Source organism: Embiotoca jacksoni, unplaced genomic scaffold, assembly GCF_022577435.1.
Source record: "Embiotoca jacksoni isolate LCO1_2020_lvr unplaced genomic scaffold, fEmbJac1.0.p SCAF_15, whole genome shotgun sequence".
Classification (NCBI taxonomy): domain Eukaryota; kingdom Metazoa; phylum Chordata; class Actinopteri; family Embiotocidae; genus Embiotoca; species Embiotoca jacksoni.
Window position 1 is genome coordinate 10,815,728 of NW_027185285.1, and position 18,358 is coordinate 10,834,085.

Here is an 18,358-nt window from a genome sequence, read left to right on the forward strand (position 1 = left end):
AATTATCCCCGTTTCATACACTTACTCATTTTTTAGTCACAGTTCTGCGTGTTTGCAAAATAAATGGTCGTAGTAATACAAATAAATTGTTGTAATTCGGGTAAATTAAAAAAAAACAACCAAGATATAGTCATTGTTGAGGTGTTTTTGAAAAAATAAAAAAATAAAAAATCACGGGCTAAATTCTCCCTTTTTAATCACTCTGGTGCCTGGCTCTACTTTACATGTGTCAAAATTTGAGACAAAAGACATCTGTTTATTGTGTTGTTGTTGTTGTCCTACAAACACACATTGTAGAGGGTCTGGTCTGCAAAATTATCGGTCTGTAATAATGTTTTGCCAGACAAAAGTATATTTACTTATCACAGACAATCCATAGATGCATCAGAGAAGGCGATTCATTTTGTACAGGGAACAATGGCTTATTGTAGCATGACGTGGGTATTAAATAGGATTGGTTTGTGGATGGCAATGTGAGGGTGACAGACAAGCTGGCTTGTTTCTTTGTGGTACTCTCCATAAGCAGCCCGTACACTTTTCCCCGATCAACAAAGCAACATGTAGAAAACATGTTTTTTTTGTTCTTGTTTTGTCAGCATACGATGCTGTGGTAAGTGTTCAATATATGCATTAAAGGCAGATGTTGTTACACTGTCAAATCACCACACCGAAGCCTGAATTCACACAAATGACATTACAAAAAACAACTACAAGGACAAAGTTAGAAGCCAATACTTTCATCTTTATTAATCTTGTTCTCATTTGTTTAAATAAATTTTTCCTTTGTAAAATCTCAAAACAAAAACACTGAACAGGAGTGTTAAAGCCTGTCTTAATTTAAAACGAATACACAACAACAGAACATTAAAAACGTACGGCAACGCTTACTCTGCATCTGTAAACAACCCGTCCCACCCCGCCCTCCCACTCCACACAGTTTGATAAGATTTGGCATTTCCATTTTCTCAACGCATATGCCTTCAGCTCTTTGTGTCATTAAAATGTTTTTTTTTTTTTTATTATTGCAGGTCGGACAATAAAAAAAGACAAGTCGGCTAAAAAAAACCCAAACAACTTTAAATGAGAGAGAGAAAAAAAGCATTAGTGCCAATATTTCTTAACACACAGTCAGCAGTATACCGAATGCACTCAAAACATTTTTGTATAGACCTTCTGTATAGTAAGCAGCCTTGCCCACATTATGACAGGCATTAACATGCACACACATTATCCTCACATTCACACACACGCACAACAACTGCGGTGGTTTAATCCACTTACTTGGTCTCAGTCTCACTCATACTCACGTCGTGTGTATGACACCGTGCAGTGTCGACACATGGAGAAATGCATCATAGCCTCAAACTGCCAGCAATTTAACATATATCACTGCAACAGTAACAAACATGTTCAAGAGAGAATAACAGAGAAAGAGTGTGTGATACAACAGTAGGAGGTCAGCATTTTGAAAACAGAACAATGACATTTTTCAATATTTTCACTGTTCAAAAAATTAAAACCATACATACAAACAAACAGAAAAAAACAAACTTAACATACACAGTAAGATACAGTTCAGCTGTCAATCAGAGCTGTTTGCATGTGTTTGGATTCGATCTCCATCTTTAAGGGGATGTGAATACAAAACTGCACTTTTAACCTCACATCATGTAGTAGTTTTAAGTTCTCTTATACGATGAAGGTAATGCTGTTTACAGTGCCTATCTGTCTGAAGGCTTCTCTGTATTTGGTGTGTGCATGTGTATGTAAATCTGTTGAAAAGTCCTCTATTTACTAAGCACATTGCAATCCAGTCAAGTCTTTCAGACCAACTGACTTTTCATTCTTTTTCAGGTTTCAAGTCTAAGCAGTTGAAATCTTCATCTGTGGAAAAAGGCTGTATACACATCTAACAGTCCCTGCATTTGTTTATATAATAGCTTAAGTCTGGCCACGAGAATGTGTGTAAGCATGTCTCACATTTCTGCTTTATGTGTGTGCACATTACTATGCATACCATGTATACGTACGCACAGGTGTATATGTGTAGTACATTAATATGCATACCGTGTAAATGTGTGTGTATGTGTGTGTGCCATAGTAGGTACATGAATCCCAGTGTATGCTGTATCAGTGTGTCCAAACCTACACGTACAAATGGAGGGGGGCTCGTCAGATGGAGTCAGCTCCACCTCCCAGTAGGTCGCCGGGCAACAATCCAGCAGGGCTGTCCATTTGGTGCCTTTCCTCCATTTGCGGTGCCCCCCACAGGCTGCTGCTGGGGTATGCTGCAGTCATGCCCCCCCATAGCCCAGACCTTCCAGACTCCACTCCCCCAACTCCTCCTCCCTCGCCTGCCCCGTTGGTGCTCCACTGGGAAAATATCCCCAGCCCAGGTCCTTGGGCCGAGGAGGTTTCTGAAGAACTGCTTGTACCATCGAGACTCTGCCAGCCAGAGCTGGAGGACCTCACACTGGCTAGAACTGCTGCTCCGCTTTCCCCTCCTCCACCGCCGTTTCCGTTTCCACCTGAAGTCGTGCCCACTGCTGCCCGCTCACTCCCTGGGGAGCTTCCTCCACTGCTGGCCACAGCCGTGCCTGTCCCAGATGAACCCTGCGCCCCACCGGCCGCTGCTCCTCCTGAGCTGGCCCCCTCCGCCCCTCCAGCCTGGGAATGTGCAAAATAGCGAGCGACTTCTTCCTCACTCACAAACTCCGCCAGGATTGTGGTGTTGCCCAGAACACACCTGAGAGGGAGTTACAAGACGAGGTCATTTAAATCAACAGGAATATTAGTATACGTTGATTAGTATACGTGTATTGTGTATACTGGCAAACCTACATGTGCAGTGCACCCTGAGCCTTGGCTGCTTCCTGCCGGCTGCTGTAACGGATCAGAGCGCTGCCCTGGGTCAGGCCGAGGTGGAAAGTCAGCAGGGGGCCATGCTGCATACAGATAGTCCTCAGCGTGGAGCCATCGATCTGCAGGAGAAAAATAATAATTGTTGTGTACAAAAGATTGTGTGTCTGTGTGTGTGTGTGTGTAAAGTGACAATGGTATAGTAATTATCCACAATCTGGAGGCATCTATTATAGGGCCAGTGAAAGGTCAGGGAATCAAGGAGGTTGTACAACAGTGGTTATTTATTAATAAATAATGGAGACTGTGGCTTTATGGATTTCTGATTGTATCACAGGTACAGTAAGATATACAAGTTGTGCAAGCCTGTGCACGAGCAGCCAGTAAGGTCGAGTGGAATATTGAAAAAAAAGTCTGAATTAGTGAAAGAGTTTGTCTAGACTTATTATTAAACGTTTTAATTTCGATGTCTTTCCCAGAGAAGTGTCATGCAAGTGTCATTTGTGCAAACCCTAATTGATTAAATGGCTCATCCAACTTCACAATCCAATTACAGCTGGGTCACGCATCGCTCCGTTTAATTTGCATAAGACAGACTGAAGGGGAATACAGATGAATAAGCATGGTGGTTTAATGCTTTTGAATTCAAACCCTGACCAATCTGTCTAGGCAAGCCGTTTTAATTTACGGCCACGATAAATCATGTGGCAAAAGGTTTTAACCCTGCAGAGCCTGACACCTCAAATACTTCTGAAAAAACTATTTTTTTTAAACTGGGAAGTTTATTGAACATTTGGAGAGGATTGAAAGTAAAATGATGTATCTTAAAAAAAACATATATGATTTTAAACTATTCATTAGTATCTGGTTGTAGAGTATGTTAATGCAGTACATTAATATCTACTGCACAAGTGGTTAGAACCACCAATGCAGTATTGCATATAAAAAAAACAGTTATGCACACTGGTGTTGGGTATTGCACTGTATACAGCTTTCAAATTTCAATTTATTATACATTTTTTATACTTCTTCTACATTTATGCTTTATGAAACAAAAACTTCTGCTTTTGTCAAATCTATCCTTTTGACTTAAATTTTGCCACTTGCTCATTTCTACAGAGAATCTGGTGTTCACACAAGGTAAGATGACATGGTTGGAAAACTAGGCCTATATACTGTATAAAGACCAAAAGTTTCACTCTAAAGTTTGCATAAAGATGGAATTTTAAAGATCCTCAAAAACATTTATAGCAATAAAAAAAAAAAAAAATCATGATATGCACATCGACAAGGAGACCGAGATTTACAGTGATTTTTACCTCTCTACTTTGTGTATCGTATTTGATGCACACATTGTTACCATATTACATCAAAATGAAATGTAAAATTTGTTGCAATTATATGCCAATTCAAACCAGCTTAAAATATTTGTACAAATGCAAAATTTGGCTAAACTGTACTTATACTGTAACTTTTGTTAAATCAGCAACATCTTTAATTTGGTAAATAAGGGAGCTTAATTCTCTGAATTGCTCTAATTATTCACTAGAGGGCAGTTAACACGCACCTGATAGTATTCAATTGGTTTTGCATATAATGACTGGTCTTGTTAAGGATGTAGAGGTCTCCGAGATGAATGTATCGAACATGGTACAAATTTGAATTTCACGTTGCCTGCACAGCATCACTCCTGCTTCTATTGTCACCTCTCCCGTCAGCTCTACCCGAGTTTACAGACAGCATGTTTACTGGTAGAGTTGAATATTTAGTTTGTTCTCAGGGTTCCCATCTCCTTCAACCTGTCCCTCTCTCTTTTTCCTCACTCCTTACCTGGGGGGTCAAGTTGCTCAGCAGCAACCAGCAACTGCCTCTGGCAGCAACACCATCGCTCCAAGCTGAGCCTATGAAGAAAACAAGACGAGAGGGGAAGAGACAGACAGGACGGATGACAAGGATGAAACAATTAGCAGGGATGTGTTGTTTAATGACAAAAACAATGGTATCGATGAAGCCAACTTTTGTACTCGGTGTCATGACCCCGTCATATGATGAGTCATCGTAACATTGTAAAGAAGATCTTTCTCTACTTGTTATGTATTCAAGTCATAAATTGAGAAATGGTTATGAAATGTGTTCACTGTCAAAAATGTACCTGGCCCAAATCTTGACTCTTGATTAATCCCGCCCCCTCCCCAGCTCCGGGCCAACCGTGGACCTCCAGTACCCCAAGGGGAGGGCGAGGCCTGCTTCTGATTGGTTAGGCCAGGAGGGGGGCGTGGCAGCTGTGAGCTGTTGCGATTGGTCTTCCACAACTTGTTTTGTCCGATGGGCTCTGGAGGCCAGCTGGGCTTGTACTCAGAGTACTTTCCTGAGGAGGAAATGGGGAGTGGGAGAAAGAGGGGGGAAAATGAGTAGTGGAAAAACAAACCACAGAAATGGGAGTGGAGGGGACAGAGTACAGTTAACTCCTTTGGCAATTTTGTGGCTCAGCCATAAAATAAAACACAGTGCTAACACATTCATGGTAACAGAAACAAAGAAATTGAAAGGTAAATAATAACTGAGTAAATGAAATGAAGGAGATTTAGAAGTCAAAATGCAAAAGGATATAAAGACTATATAAAAACAAGTAAAAACATCTACCTGTGCAGTGTGCATTGCTGAGGGGGCTGTCTGAGGCACTGTAGGGCCAGGCACCAGGTGAAGGCAGCGAGGTGTTGAGGGAGGGGTTTGGCCCTAAAAAACATGACATGGTAATCTGAATGCAACATCTCTTGTGATAAATAAGACAAAATAACCACAACTCAGCTGGACTGCAGATAGAGCTGATGAAGACAAACAGTTTGTTAAACCTTTGACCTTGTCAATAAATGGCACAGGGGCATATTTTTCTAAAGACTTTTATGAGTTAGAAAAACTTGGCCACTCTTGCATCCGCTACATTCCTTCCTCTGTGCATGTGTTAACAATGGGGAGCCAACCCGTGCGTAGCAGAAACTTGATATCGATCCGCTGAGAAAGTAAGAATATGTTAAAATTGCTTTGAAATCATCCCAACTAGGCAACAGGAGACGGACAAGTGTGGGAATCAGGAGACGAGCTATAAGTATAATTTTGTCTGACAAAAATCAGAGTAAGTTCTCTACAGTAAGAAACAAGAAATGTGTGTTATCATTCACGCTTCCACCATTTTACTTTTAAATAGTTGGTGAATAGATTTTTTTGCTCAGCCTTAATCCTCATATGGGCGAGCTGTGGCTTTGTAAGGGAACTTAACGTAATGAACTCTATTAACAACTGCACCTTAAGCTCAACACCAGATGAGATAGTAGTATTTAAATGGCTGTCATCCCATCTTTCAGCTTCATGTTCTTGCTCATCAAAAGTGACTAATGCCATTACCACAATAAGTCCCAGTAATCTATTCTTTGCTTTATTTGAGGGGGAAAAAAGGAATTTGTGTTGTTGAAAAATCCTCCTTCCTGTGCAGGCTTTTTGGAGCAGGACTTTGCCTCTACCTATCAGGCCACACCTGAACTGATAAGAGGCCTCCATCAGGCCCTGCTAAATCTCTCCCCTTGTTTCCTGTAGCGTGCTGATCTCGATGTGGTGTTGCTCATTGTTCTGCAGTTAACTGTGCACTGGATGCATTATTTGAATAAGTTATGGATATTGGTTATAGTTATTGCTGCTTCTTTGTTCCTGAAGAGAATGTATCGTGCTTTTATCTAAGATTTATTGGAGTACCTTTGTTCATTGATTGTTGTTTCATCTGCCTTTTAGCAACAAAATCATCGATGACAGTCAACTATTGTTTAACAGTGGAAATGAAAAGATAATAAACTGTTAAACGGCTCTCATCTTTGGTCCTCATGCTTTAACTGTTTTTTCCAATGCAGAAACTCTTTAAGTAACTCAGGATAAAGTGCACTTTTAACATGTGCTAATATAAACCTCATGATTTTTTTAACTGACATTTATAAGCAATATATTAAAGTAAAAATGCTAAAACCAACAGCAAAGCTCATCAAAATATTGGGTACATCGGTCAAATACCTATGTTGTCTCGCAGTAACTGGTGGTCAGAGTCGTTGAGGCTCGGGGATCCTGGGGAGCCGAGAACACTACCAGGGGTCATATAGGGATCTGACTCTGGGTCTCCACTACTCTGTATTCCCTTCCAGGGCACACCGGGCTGGAACTCTGTCATAACACAACAGAAAACATATTGATTAACTGAAATGATATATGGCACAACACAACTCTACGACTGTGGCTGTGGATTTGCTTTAACTAAGCTTCCTCTTATCTTTAGACTAATATTTGTAAATACTGACTAGCCCTGACATTAGAAAAAAAAATGACATCAGTTTGTTCTTTGCTTTAGGTTCATTACAAACAGCACAAAAGCTTTTAAACCTCAATTGAAATTAAATTTTCTTTTTTTTTAGATCATAGTTCATCTTTGGTACTAAGTGGCAGAGAGAGACCTACTCACCCGGAGGCCAGCTGGACGTGGCAGGTTTGTTCCCCATTTTGCTCCCAGGGGTCCGGTGCCAGTTGTCTGCAGAGCCCTGAGGGGGAATCCCTAAACCGTCACTGCCCAGCATTTCATACTGGGAGTACGGGGACCCTCCGCTAACTTTTAGAGCACTGGGTAAAGGGCCTTGGGAACAGGAAGAAAGAAATAAGGTCAAACAGATTGACATGAATGTTTCAGATCCCTTTGATTCACAGCAGTTCATTCAGATACATTGTGAAGGAGGGTGATTACCAAGCAAGGTTACCACCAGATTCACAGCAGCCTGGGAGGTGAGCTTTGCCAAAGTGTGAATTTTGCTTTAGCAAAAATCCTGCTTCAAACCATCTGTTAACCTACCATTTTTGTGAAGGGTGGTGTCAGGGGGAGAGGGAGCTGGGGAGTGTCCCTCCATCATCCACTTGAAGCGGGACTGCTGTCCTCCTATGTCCTTCATCCCTCCCATCATGGGATTGAGCTCCAATCCTGACAGGTTACCACCAGGTGTAAGCCCTGGAAAAAGGAAAAACACCAACACTCATGGGTATTTAGCATTCTACTGTTCAGTTCAACACAGCCTTTGGCCAAGCAGGTGGGTACTGCATGCAGGTCTAACCACAGGCTGGGACTCACCAGAGTACATCCCTTGTGTTTTGGCATGAAGGTCTGATAAGGGCCCCCCAATTCCAGGATGTGGGAGGGGGTCTACCATGGCCTGTTTGGAAAGGCCTCCTCCCAGGTGAGATGGGGACAGTTTGGAGCTCCCGCCTCCTGTTCCAGCTCCTCCAACTCCACCCTGCTGATGCTGTCTCTGTTGCTGCAGAATAGCCATAATCCTTGCCAGCTGGAAAGGAAAAGTACATGAATGGTGTGAAATGGTTTTGGGGAGTTAACACCTTATTTACCTACTTATAGTTTCATAGGTTCTAGCCTCCGTGAGTGAGGGACTACAGGTATCACAAGGATCGAGTACCAGAGGATATAAATAATTACGTCATTCAATATGATCTTAATGTTTGTGCGTAGTTCTCAGCTATCTCTGCTAAAGAAACTCAACAGTTGTGACCAAAGTGTGGCAGTGCTGATGTTGCGGAGAAATACAATAGGAATGGCTGAGGTCTAATGCCTAATTAGATCACGCTCACCTGCTGTGGGTCTGGCTGCTGCCTGACAGGCTGAGGTTGAGGGAACTTCCTCTGGTTCTGCAGAAGCTGCTGCTGCTGTTGCTGCTGCTGTAGCAGGAGCTGACAAGCCTGTGGGTTGGTGGGCAGAAATGGTCGGAGATTGACATGAATAAATTATACAAAGCTTGTGATCAGCAACATTTTAATAACTTATACTCTGACTACAGTTCCCCATGTATCTAAAGATTCCAATATGGATATGAACAAAACAATCGACAAAGAACGATGTATTTAATTGCAACGAGTCAAATCCATCAGTCAACAACGTGACATTAAGGCACGTACCAAATGAAACTGCTGCATGTGGGGGTAAATGTTGCTGAGCATTGCTAGCTGCTGTGGGGAAATCTGAGGAGGGAACACTCCTCCACCAACTCCACCAACCCCACCAACACCACCAACCCCTCCGACACTTCCAACGCCACCGACACCTCCTACTCCTCCGACTACTCCACCCACACTGCCTCCAGGAGAGGGCATCTGTTTCAGCATAGGACCTGGCACCTGAATGTCACAAGAAATTATAAATATATGGCTGCTGATTCAGACTCTTGTTGGAGTAAAGACTGCAAATGATGAGAAACGGGGACAATCCATTCATCAAGCTTATTTCAAATTTATGAATACTTAAAAAAAAAACGAAATTAGCTGTTTCAAATTTTTTTAAATGCCTGTCCCATTCAGAGAGTGAGTAAGGATATGTGCTTGTACCAGGTACAAGTTGATAGACAATTCACGTGGTCTGTGATGGAATATTATGAGTAATTTAGATTAACTGAGTTCATCACAAATGTTCATGTCCACAGAGTAAGACAAACGCAATCCAATTGTGAGTTTTCACTTCTTACAATGAATTGGAGAAAATAATGGAATCAAGAGAACAAGCATGGGGCTGCATTACTGTCTACGACCAGATGACTTCCTGTTTGGAAATTTTACAAGATGTCTAATAAACAGACAGCTGAGGAAATCATGGAAATCGAATAAACAATCTGTACGAAAATAAATGAAATCGTTTTTTTTAATATCCAAACATTGCGTTAATGACCTCTTAAAAGGCACCTCCTACTCTAGAAGCCACATAGCTACTGCTGTGTTATGTTATTCATGAAAATCATACAACCAACCAAAGCACGGTCTTGTAAAACACCTTTATCATAACTAATAACATCAGAGACAACAGACCTGAGTAGACAGGAACTGATGAGGCACTTGAGCACGTAACCCCTGGGACGGGTTCATCGGATGCATGCCAGGCTGGTGCATCCCTCGAGGCTGAGGCATCCCTCCGCCACTGCCAACAAACACTCCATGGCCACCCATCTGGAGAACAATGGAAATGCAATGTATTACCACAACTCACGCTAGACTTAGAATTTAACATTCACATAGTTGATGTTGTTCAGGATGCAAAATTATGGCTAACTATGGAAATGTAAGTTTTATAATGGGATTAAACACTAGTTATCACGTTAAACAGATTCTTACCTTTTCTCCGTAGGGTCCCATCTCAACAGGACCCATGTCTTTGGAACTCGGCATGCGGTAACCTCCTCCACCTCTTCCTCCTCTACGCATCTCTCCATTGTAGTCAGTTATTCCTCTCTTGTCTCCTTCCATCTTTTTGTCCGCACCTGGATCATCACCCTGAAAAACAACACAGAGGCCTAATTGATAATCTATCCATCATAATAACATTATCAATATCAGTGACATACGTTTTACACTACATTTCACTGACGCTTTTATCCAAAGCGACTTACAACACACCGATGGTACACCATCGGGAGCAATTTGTTTTTTAGGGTTCAGTGTCTTGCTCAAGGACACTTAGTTATGTGGACAGGAGGAGCTGGGATCGAGCCACCAGCCTTCCGATTAGTGTGCAACCCACTCTACCAACTGAGCTACAGCCTCCCATTAGTTTTGTTAAAGAAGAATTAATCAATAATAAAACAGCAATGACACTTGAGACATACACATGGCAACTTCTATAAAAAAAAAAAAAAAAAAAAAAAAAAAAAAAGCCAGAAATATTCCTTTTCAATTAAAAAAAACATCTTACCAGAAGACCCATGTTGGAAAACTGGCGTGACACTGGGTTTATCCAGCTGTCCCCGCCAGCACTCTTTAAGAAAGAAATTCAAACATTACTCTCAGTTAAAACAGGTAATAACAAAAGGGAAAATGATAGTCTTATTGAGAAAAGTATTTAACGAAATAAGAACGGCTTTGTCTTAATGAAATGCCACATATGCTTTGTTTGTGTGTCCTAGAACTTCCTCTGCTGACCTTGATGTTGCCTCTTTTTCCTCCATGACTCTGACCCCAGCCTCCGGAGTTGAAGGAGGAGCCGCTTCCCTGGGAGCCGGTGCTGTTCCAGACACCTCCACCACCATCGTCTTCCTCATCCCAGCTGGGGTGACGGGAGGCTGCAACAGAGCAGTCTCCCTTCCCTCCCCAGCTTTCTATGGGTTTAGTGCCTGCATCAAAAACAAAGCAGAGGGTTAATGATAATGTCAGCAGCAGTCATTTCTCTAGATATACAGATAAATCTATAGATATGCTGTCGATCTCTATTCGAAACTTGTGTTGTAAAGTTTTTGAAACCCATTTATACTGAAAAATGTGTAATGCTACTCGAGTTGTGAGTGTGTCAAAAAATAATAGTAACTGTCAACAACTCAGAAACCTTTTGAATAATGTCGATTTTTTTTTTTTTCTATTCTTACCAGGTTTAGCAGCGTTAGGTGAAGGATTCCCCCAGCCAGGAGCTTTGCCGGGTTCATCTGGATCACCCCAACCTGTTGCTGCATCTGACGTCTGGCTCCACGTAGCCGTACCGTTATCCACAGTTTGTGCACCGCCTCCCCACATACCTGGACCTGAACATTGATAAAGGTCCACATATATTACTATAAACAAAGTTCGTGATTTGGATGACAAGTGACAGTAAGGTCAAAGAGTTGCTAATAAGGCTGACACCATGTAATCAATGCTGATGCTCTAGTTTATAATGGTACAACTTCTTACCCACTGCACCGTTGCCGGGGTTTGTGTTACTGCTGTGCTGCATCCCCTGCTGCCTTCTAGGTGGTTGTTGCTGCATGGATGGTGGTGGTGGGGCCTGCTGACTGTGGCTTTGGCCTGACGTAGCGCTCTTTTTGTCCCACAAGTTCACATTCTTGCTGTTGTAGCGGGTTGGGTCTCCCCAGGCTGACGTGCCATCGTCAATTTCCATTTTGCGACTGATGGACTGAGGGGAGGGTTCTTCCCAGCCACTGGGCTCCAGGGAGTCTGCCTCACCCCCGGAGATTTGGGGGATCGGGCCGGCAGTCCAGCCCGAACTTTGGTTCGGATTCTTGGAAGGTGGACCTCCACCTCCAACATTTGACCGGCTGTTCCACCCTCCTTGCATGGGACCTCCTGGTGGTTGCTGGCCCTGTGATTGGTGCTGCTGTTGATTTGGAGCTTTCATTGGTGCCACTTGGCTGTTTGGTATCTGTGCTGCTGCTGTGTGGGGTTTAGCACTCCCCCAGTCCTGGTGGGATTTGCCTCCACCCACATCTCCGCCTCCCCATCCTCCTCGCTGAGATCCCCCTTCATCCAAATTACCCCAGGAAGATCCCTCATCCGAGTTGCTTCCACCTCTACTTCGCCCATCTCCCCACCCACCCGCAGGTGTCGAGTCTCTCTGTCCCCAGTCTCCTCCCCCTCTCCAACCACCTGCCTCCCCTCTTCCAGTCCCCCTCCATCCTCCGGTTCCTTTATCCTCTGGACCATCTGCCCACCCACTACCCTGTTCTCCAACGTCTCTCCAGTTTCCTCCTCCTCCTCTTCCTCCTCTTCCTCCTCTCCCTCTGTGATCCCCCCATTGTTGTTCTTCAGTTCCCCACCCTTTACCCTGGTTTTCAGGTGGGAGATCCCCCCAGCCTCCAGCTGCCTTCCCCTGGTTGCCCTCAATATCTTCAGGCGATCCTGGCTTCCTTTTAGTGCTACTCGCCATGTGAGGACCACAGGTGGACTGTGTAGATCCACCCTCCCAGCTATCCCTCACTGCAGCAGGGCCAGAGTTCAGGCTGGTCGTGTGACTGCCAGCATGTGTATCATTAGTTATTGAACCAGTGTTAGACGGGTACCCAGGACTGCGACTAGTGGTAGTGTTCATGGTTGCTGATGAGGATGCAGAGGAAGATGAAGGTTTTCTTTCATTTCGGTTGCCTAACCTCGTTGTGGTGTCCAGGTCCCAGGCCACATTCTGTCGAATCTGGGTCTGTCCCCAGCCCGTGTTAGACAGAACCCTGGGGTCCAGGTCAGATCGATTGAGCATGCTCTGTAAGGCCACTTCAGCATTGGAGGTCTGTTGGGAGTGGTGGCTCGCAGACGAGGATTGCTCCTGCTTTTGACCGCTACCACTCCCTTCTCCACTGCTTCCAGCAATGGATCCTCCTCCACCAGAGGATGAGGGTCCCCCACCTCCAGTGCCTCCACCCTGCGCTCCTCCTCCTCCTCCTCCTCCACCCCACTCCGCAACTACTCCATCCCCACTTTCTGTCCCTTTCTGATTGTCCCAAGCTTTTGTCATAGTTGCAAACTTTGGTGAGGCAGAGTCCTCCAAACTGCTGCCACCAACACCTACACTGCCTGCACTACTGCTGATGCTGCTCCCGTCGCCACCTCTTCCACTTCCACTTCCTATTGCTAAATTACTCGAACTTCCACTTCCTGCGGTGCCAACCCACTCTGCCTCTGAACTGCTTCCTTCCCACGCTCCCTGAGATACCACTGGGGTAGTTGAACCACCACCATTTCCCCTGCCCCACCCCGCCTTATCAGCTTGGCCACCAAAGCCCCAAACATTCCCTTCCTGCCCCTGAGCTCCAGTCCCTCCTCCACCCCACCCATCTGCCTGTGAGGCACCTGCGCTGAGGTCAGAGGACACCGGAGGCATGGATCTCCAAGAAGATGAGGCAGCAGAGGAGGAAGATGAAGAGCCAGAAAAATGACCGCTCCCCTCTCCTTCACTAGTAACCCCACAGTCCCCCTCGCTGCTACCTTCTTGATTTGGTCCTGCTTCTCGTGCTCCCCCACCTGAACTCAGCTCCGGCCCTGGGTTTCCTAAGTGCTGCTGCTGTTCTCCACTCCTGGCTCCCACAGCTGTTTCAGTGTGCTGCTGATAGAGACCAGTTTGATTCACAGATGATAGAGGATGAGTGGTGACGGAGGTGGTGCTGGCAGAGAATGAGGAAGCTGACGTAATGGACGACTGTAGTGGAAGGCTGTCGCTAGCCGAAGTTGATGTCCCACACTGCACCAGGGCGGGCCAAGCGGAGGGGTTCACGTTGGGGTTGAAATTGGCACCAGTGACATTGCTGCTGCCACCCACAGGGCTCTCCTGAGGCTCAGGAAGAAGATGGGAGACTTTGGAATTGTAAAATGCTGCTGATCCAAGCCCTGCCTCCACCTGAGACGAGGTGGAGGAGACCCACACACCACCACTTGACTGAACACATTCATTAAGCGAGGAAGAGGAGGAAAGAGGAGAAGAACGAGGTGGGGAAGGATTGTCCATGTTCCCTACTCCTCCTCCTACTGCTCCTCCCTTCTGCTGGATGTTGTTCTCACTCCATGAGGCACTACTGTTGTTGTTGTTGTTACTGGGGCAGTCCGGCTCCTGCACCCCTCCTCCAGCCCCATCGGAACTCAATTTGGCCCCGCCTATGATACTAGGCCAGTCCTCCAGGTCAGTCCCATCCACAATCACCTTCCCGCAGCCCTGAGAGGAGGACTGGCTGCCAGAGCCTGCCCCCCATGTGGAATTTGCATAAGTTGAAGTAGTAGTAGAAGAAGAAGACGACAGAGCAGCGACACATAATGAGGATGAGGAGGTGGGGGGGGGGAGGGGAGGATGAACCCAGGTTGGAATCTATGGGAAAAAGTGCGACAAATAATTTAATTGGCAATTTAAATAGTGACAATACTAACTGTATTCTGCTGTTAAGTCATTCTCATGGCTGCTGGACAACATATAAACCTGCACTGGACCGTTAGCAAACAAAAACAAGTTGGGTTGTGCAGCACTCGGTGGACTACAAATAATTCTTGATCATGTTTGTTTGTTCTGAGACATTAGCCCACCTGTGCCTCCAGCTGTGTTTGCATTGGTGTTATCTGCTCCCTGCGAGGGAAGAGGTGGTGCAGTTGCCCAGCCACTGCCTCCTCCAACATCACCTGCACCCCCCTCCCCACCACCTCCTCCTCCTCCCCCCAGCAGCATGGAGGACAGCGGCGGCTGGCCCCTCTTCAGTAGCACTTTATGGTCCTGCTGGCAGCGAAATCTCGGTGGAACTTCTCTAGACATGTATCGCTGCTGCTGGGAGGTCTGACTTCCAGAGGGGGAGGAGGAGGGCTGTCCGTTGGCCACAGCAGTCCGCTGCTTTGCATTGTTCCCGCCACCAGGAGGAACTTGGGCAGAAACCCCGGCTGCACCAGGACTGGGGGATGAGGGGGCAACGGGGCCAGGGCTGGGGGACACTGAGCCTGGGGTGGCGAGTGGCTGGGAAGAGGAGGGCTTGGCTGATTCTGGCACTGAAATACACAAACAGGTGAGGGTGTGAATCCCTGTTGGTCATTACTACGACAGAAAGAGAAAGACAGTGCATGTTCATTCACCTGAAGAAAAGTTTAAGAAGATTTAAAAAGCGTCTGCAGTGTGAGCATGTATGTGCATAACCATATGCAATAATCCTCTGGGTCAGAGGTGACCATAAAAGTGGGCCATTGATGTGTAAGTGAAAAAAAGTCAAAGTCAATAGAACTTCTGCTGCTACATTTTTATTTGGAGGGACATAGGTTTCCCATGACACAGTGTGCATTCGGTAGCTATTTGCTGCCACTATTGACAGTAACAAACAAAGGTAACATTTTCACATCAGTAGTAAATGCAACAGGTTAAAGATTAGATAAATACCTTTCTATCTAATTCAAGATAAGTCTGCCTTCTTATTTCAAAGTTTTCAATGTATTAATGATCAATGATACTTGATAAGCATCACCAGTTTTAATTTATTTAAAAAGCATAAATGCCTGTAGTGTAAGGTTAAGTCTGCCTTTTCATCTTATTGAGTTTTTAGCCCCAGTTCCATGTTTGTTTTTCATGTTTAAATGAAATGTGCATGTAGGTTGTGTATATAGCTTGTTTAATTTTTTTAATGACTGTTTTTAATGTCTTAATTGTTTTTAAATGTCCTTTTCTTTTGCCTTATGTTTTGATGCTTTTAATGGTTTTATTGTGAAGCACTTTGAATTGCCTTGTTGTTGAAATGTGCTATACAAATAAACTTGCCTTGCCTGTAACTGCACTATTTTTATGAAATCAATTTGAGTTGCTCAATAATTTGGGCCGCAACTTAATGACAAAGGAAAAATGTGGGTCCTGAGGGTCGACCAGTTGAGAACCACTGCTCAAGGTTATAAGAACTGGTCATCGCTGATTAAAACAGATTTAATAACACGACATGAAATCATATCCCTGTTATTATACAGAATAACAAGTGAAAACATGATGAAGACAGTGATGATGAGAAACAAAATTCTACCTTTGATTTTCTGTTCTGGCACCTAAAAGAAATGAGAAGGATGTAAAACAGGAGAAATTGGTTAAAAATGACAATAAAGCAAAAAGTTAATTTTGCTCTCACATGATCACCTCCATAAATCCATAAAAAAAAAAAAACCTGTATAGTAATCCCACCAGTCTACCAACTGAAATTGAAAAATACACCAACAAAAGCAAGACAAAATCCCTCCCAAAGCTGTAGCTCTCAACCTGCGGCTTCCTAACAAAATACTGAAATAAAAATGAATTTTGAGACCAAACCAATCCTGGCTGAGTAAGTAATGTTATCCAAGCAGGAGTGTCACACAGATTATGTGCAAAATACACAGGCAAAGTGAGGAGGACACGTTTCACCTTCTGAGAGGTTTCCCTTTTCTTTTTATCTTCTTTCTTCTTTTTCTTGTCTTCCATGAACCACTGTTCCCTTTCTTGATTCTCCTGTCTGTGAAAACAAATGCACACGTTCAATTATTTATTTTTGCTCGACTCACAATGAATGTAACGTAGTGCTAAAAAAAAAAAAAAGCAGTTTCATGTTTACAGCTTCCAAAACACACGCATATAGCCTTTGACTCAGATTTAAGAATATGCATTCTTCAGATCACTGCTGCGTATACTCCTGTCCGGTCAGTGTTGTAAGGACTGTAATGTTAGCCAGGGACAGACAGCTTGACAACAACCCTCGGTAGCCTAGCTTTCTCCTGCATAATTCATTAACCAGCAAACGATTGCAATTTCAACCAACAGCCTACACAGGCAGCAGGCAAACAAACACTTCAAACTCTACAACATGTCTGGAAAGGTCACGTTTTTGTTGTTGTTGTTGAATGCATTACAGTGGAGACTGGCATGAAGCCTGATCCAGAGGTTTAATGCAAGTACAAGATGAGTGATATGTCCAATATCGTGGAGGACACTCTTGTTGAGACCTCACACCTGCCTCCCACCCAGCCGGGAAAGTAAACACGTGCAGCGCGCAAACACGCGCATGGAAATCACGCGAGGCACTTTGTTTTGCGTGTGTGTGTGTGTGTGTGTGTGTGTGTGTAAAGCAACACACAGTACGGAAAAGTAAAAGGATCTCATCGCACAGAGCTGTAAATACGACGAGGCCGAGCGATTCAAAGTCAGCTAAGCTGCACATAATTAGCACCGTGACACACGGCGAGCTAACAGGACCACGTACGGCTTCAAAGTGTGTAACGCAGCAGCTGACGATGATAAATAGTTTATGACAAAAGGGGGGTAGAGGAGATTTTTGTTGTTGTTGCAGGAACAGTGTGAGCGCCTCAACCTGTACGCAGTTGGGCTGCAGACAACAGGCGCGTCGTGTTAACCAAACACAGCCCCCCCCCTCTGACATTTACTACGGTAACTCGCCGCTGTACAGCGGGAACAAACCCCCTCCTCCCCCCGCTGTCGACAGATCAGTGACGAGGCAGCAACTCGACCTGGTAGCAGCCGTCGACTGGGGGGGGGGGGTAAATGAAACGAGCACATTTTGATGTGACGTTTCTTCAACACTTCAACGCGAAGCTCCTCGAAAACTGACGAACATAAAATGTTGTCGACCGCGTTCATAAAAAAAAAAAAAAAAAAAAAAAAAAAAAAAAAAAAAAGGGGTGATCACGTTATTTAAAAATTAAAAAAAAAAAAAAAAAAAAGCTCATACAACGCGAGAGGAAAGAATCGCCCACGCCGTTTATGTTTAATACTCACCTCGGGAATCACATAGGACTTAAAAGTGCTTCTGTGCAAAAAAAAAAAAAAAAAAAAAAAAAAAAATTCTTGCAGACCTACCGCCAGCAGGCTAGCAGAGCAGCTAGCCTAGCGAGCTAGTTCTTCGAGGCTTTCAAGGCTGGATTGAATAAGAAATGACATCACCGAAAAGCGAAAATGTTAATCGTAGAAAAAAAATGAAGAAAGGCGGGTATCCTTTTTTTTTTTTTTTTTTGCGCGACTGTAGTTCTCAAGCTGTAAACAAAACGTCCATAAACCCTCGATGACTGTCAGACGCTGTGTGATCGGTTAGTTTACTATCGGCCATTTTGCTTCTGTGTGGAGGTTCAGCCAGAATATTATATCACCGGGCTGGTTGTTGATCAGAGAGGGGAGGAGGAGCACGGCGCTGCCGCGGCCGGCCGCCAGGGGGCGTCCTAACGCTGGAAACATGACGTC

At 44.4% G+C, this 18,358-nt stretch overlaps 1 protein-coding gene across 1 annotated transcript; it reads right to left on the reverse strand.

Moving 5' to 3' along the window:
- Positions 1 to 721: 721 nt before the first annotated feature.
- Positions 722 to 18,253, reverse strand: LOC138198219 (trinucleotide repeat-containing gene 6B protein-like). The gene is given in 22 exon segments (XM_069149501.1): positions 722 to 2,746; positions 2,842 to 2,981; positions 4,690 to 4,760; positions 5,012 to 5,227; positions 5,503 to 5,595; positions 6,916 to 7,062; positions 7,358 to 7,525; positions 7,739 to 7,891; positions 8,012 to 8,222; positions 8,524 to 8,631; positions 8,848 to 9,066; positions 9,748 to 9,885; positions 10,051 to 10,209; positions 10,628 to 10,690; positions 10,855 to 11,045; positions 11,295 to 11,447; positions 11,596 to 14,453; positions 14,455 to 14,488; positions 14,701 to 15,150; positions 16,161 to 16,182; positions 16,535 to 16,622; positions 17,900 to 18,253. Coding segments are annotated over 21 exon segments (6,225 nt in total). The 5' UTR covers positions 16,592 to 16,622; positions 17,900 to 18,253; the 3' UTR covers positions 722 to 2,172.
- Positions 18,254 to 18,358: the final 105 nt, after the last annotated feature.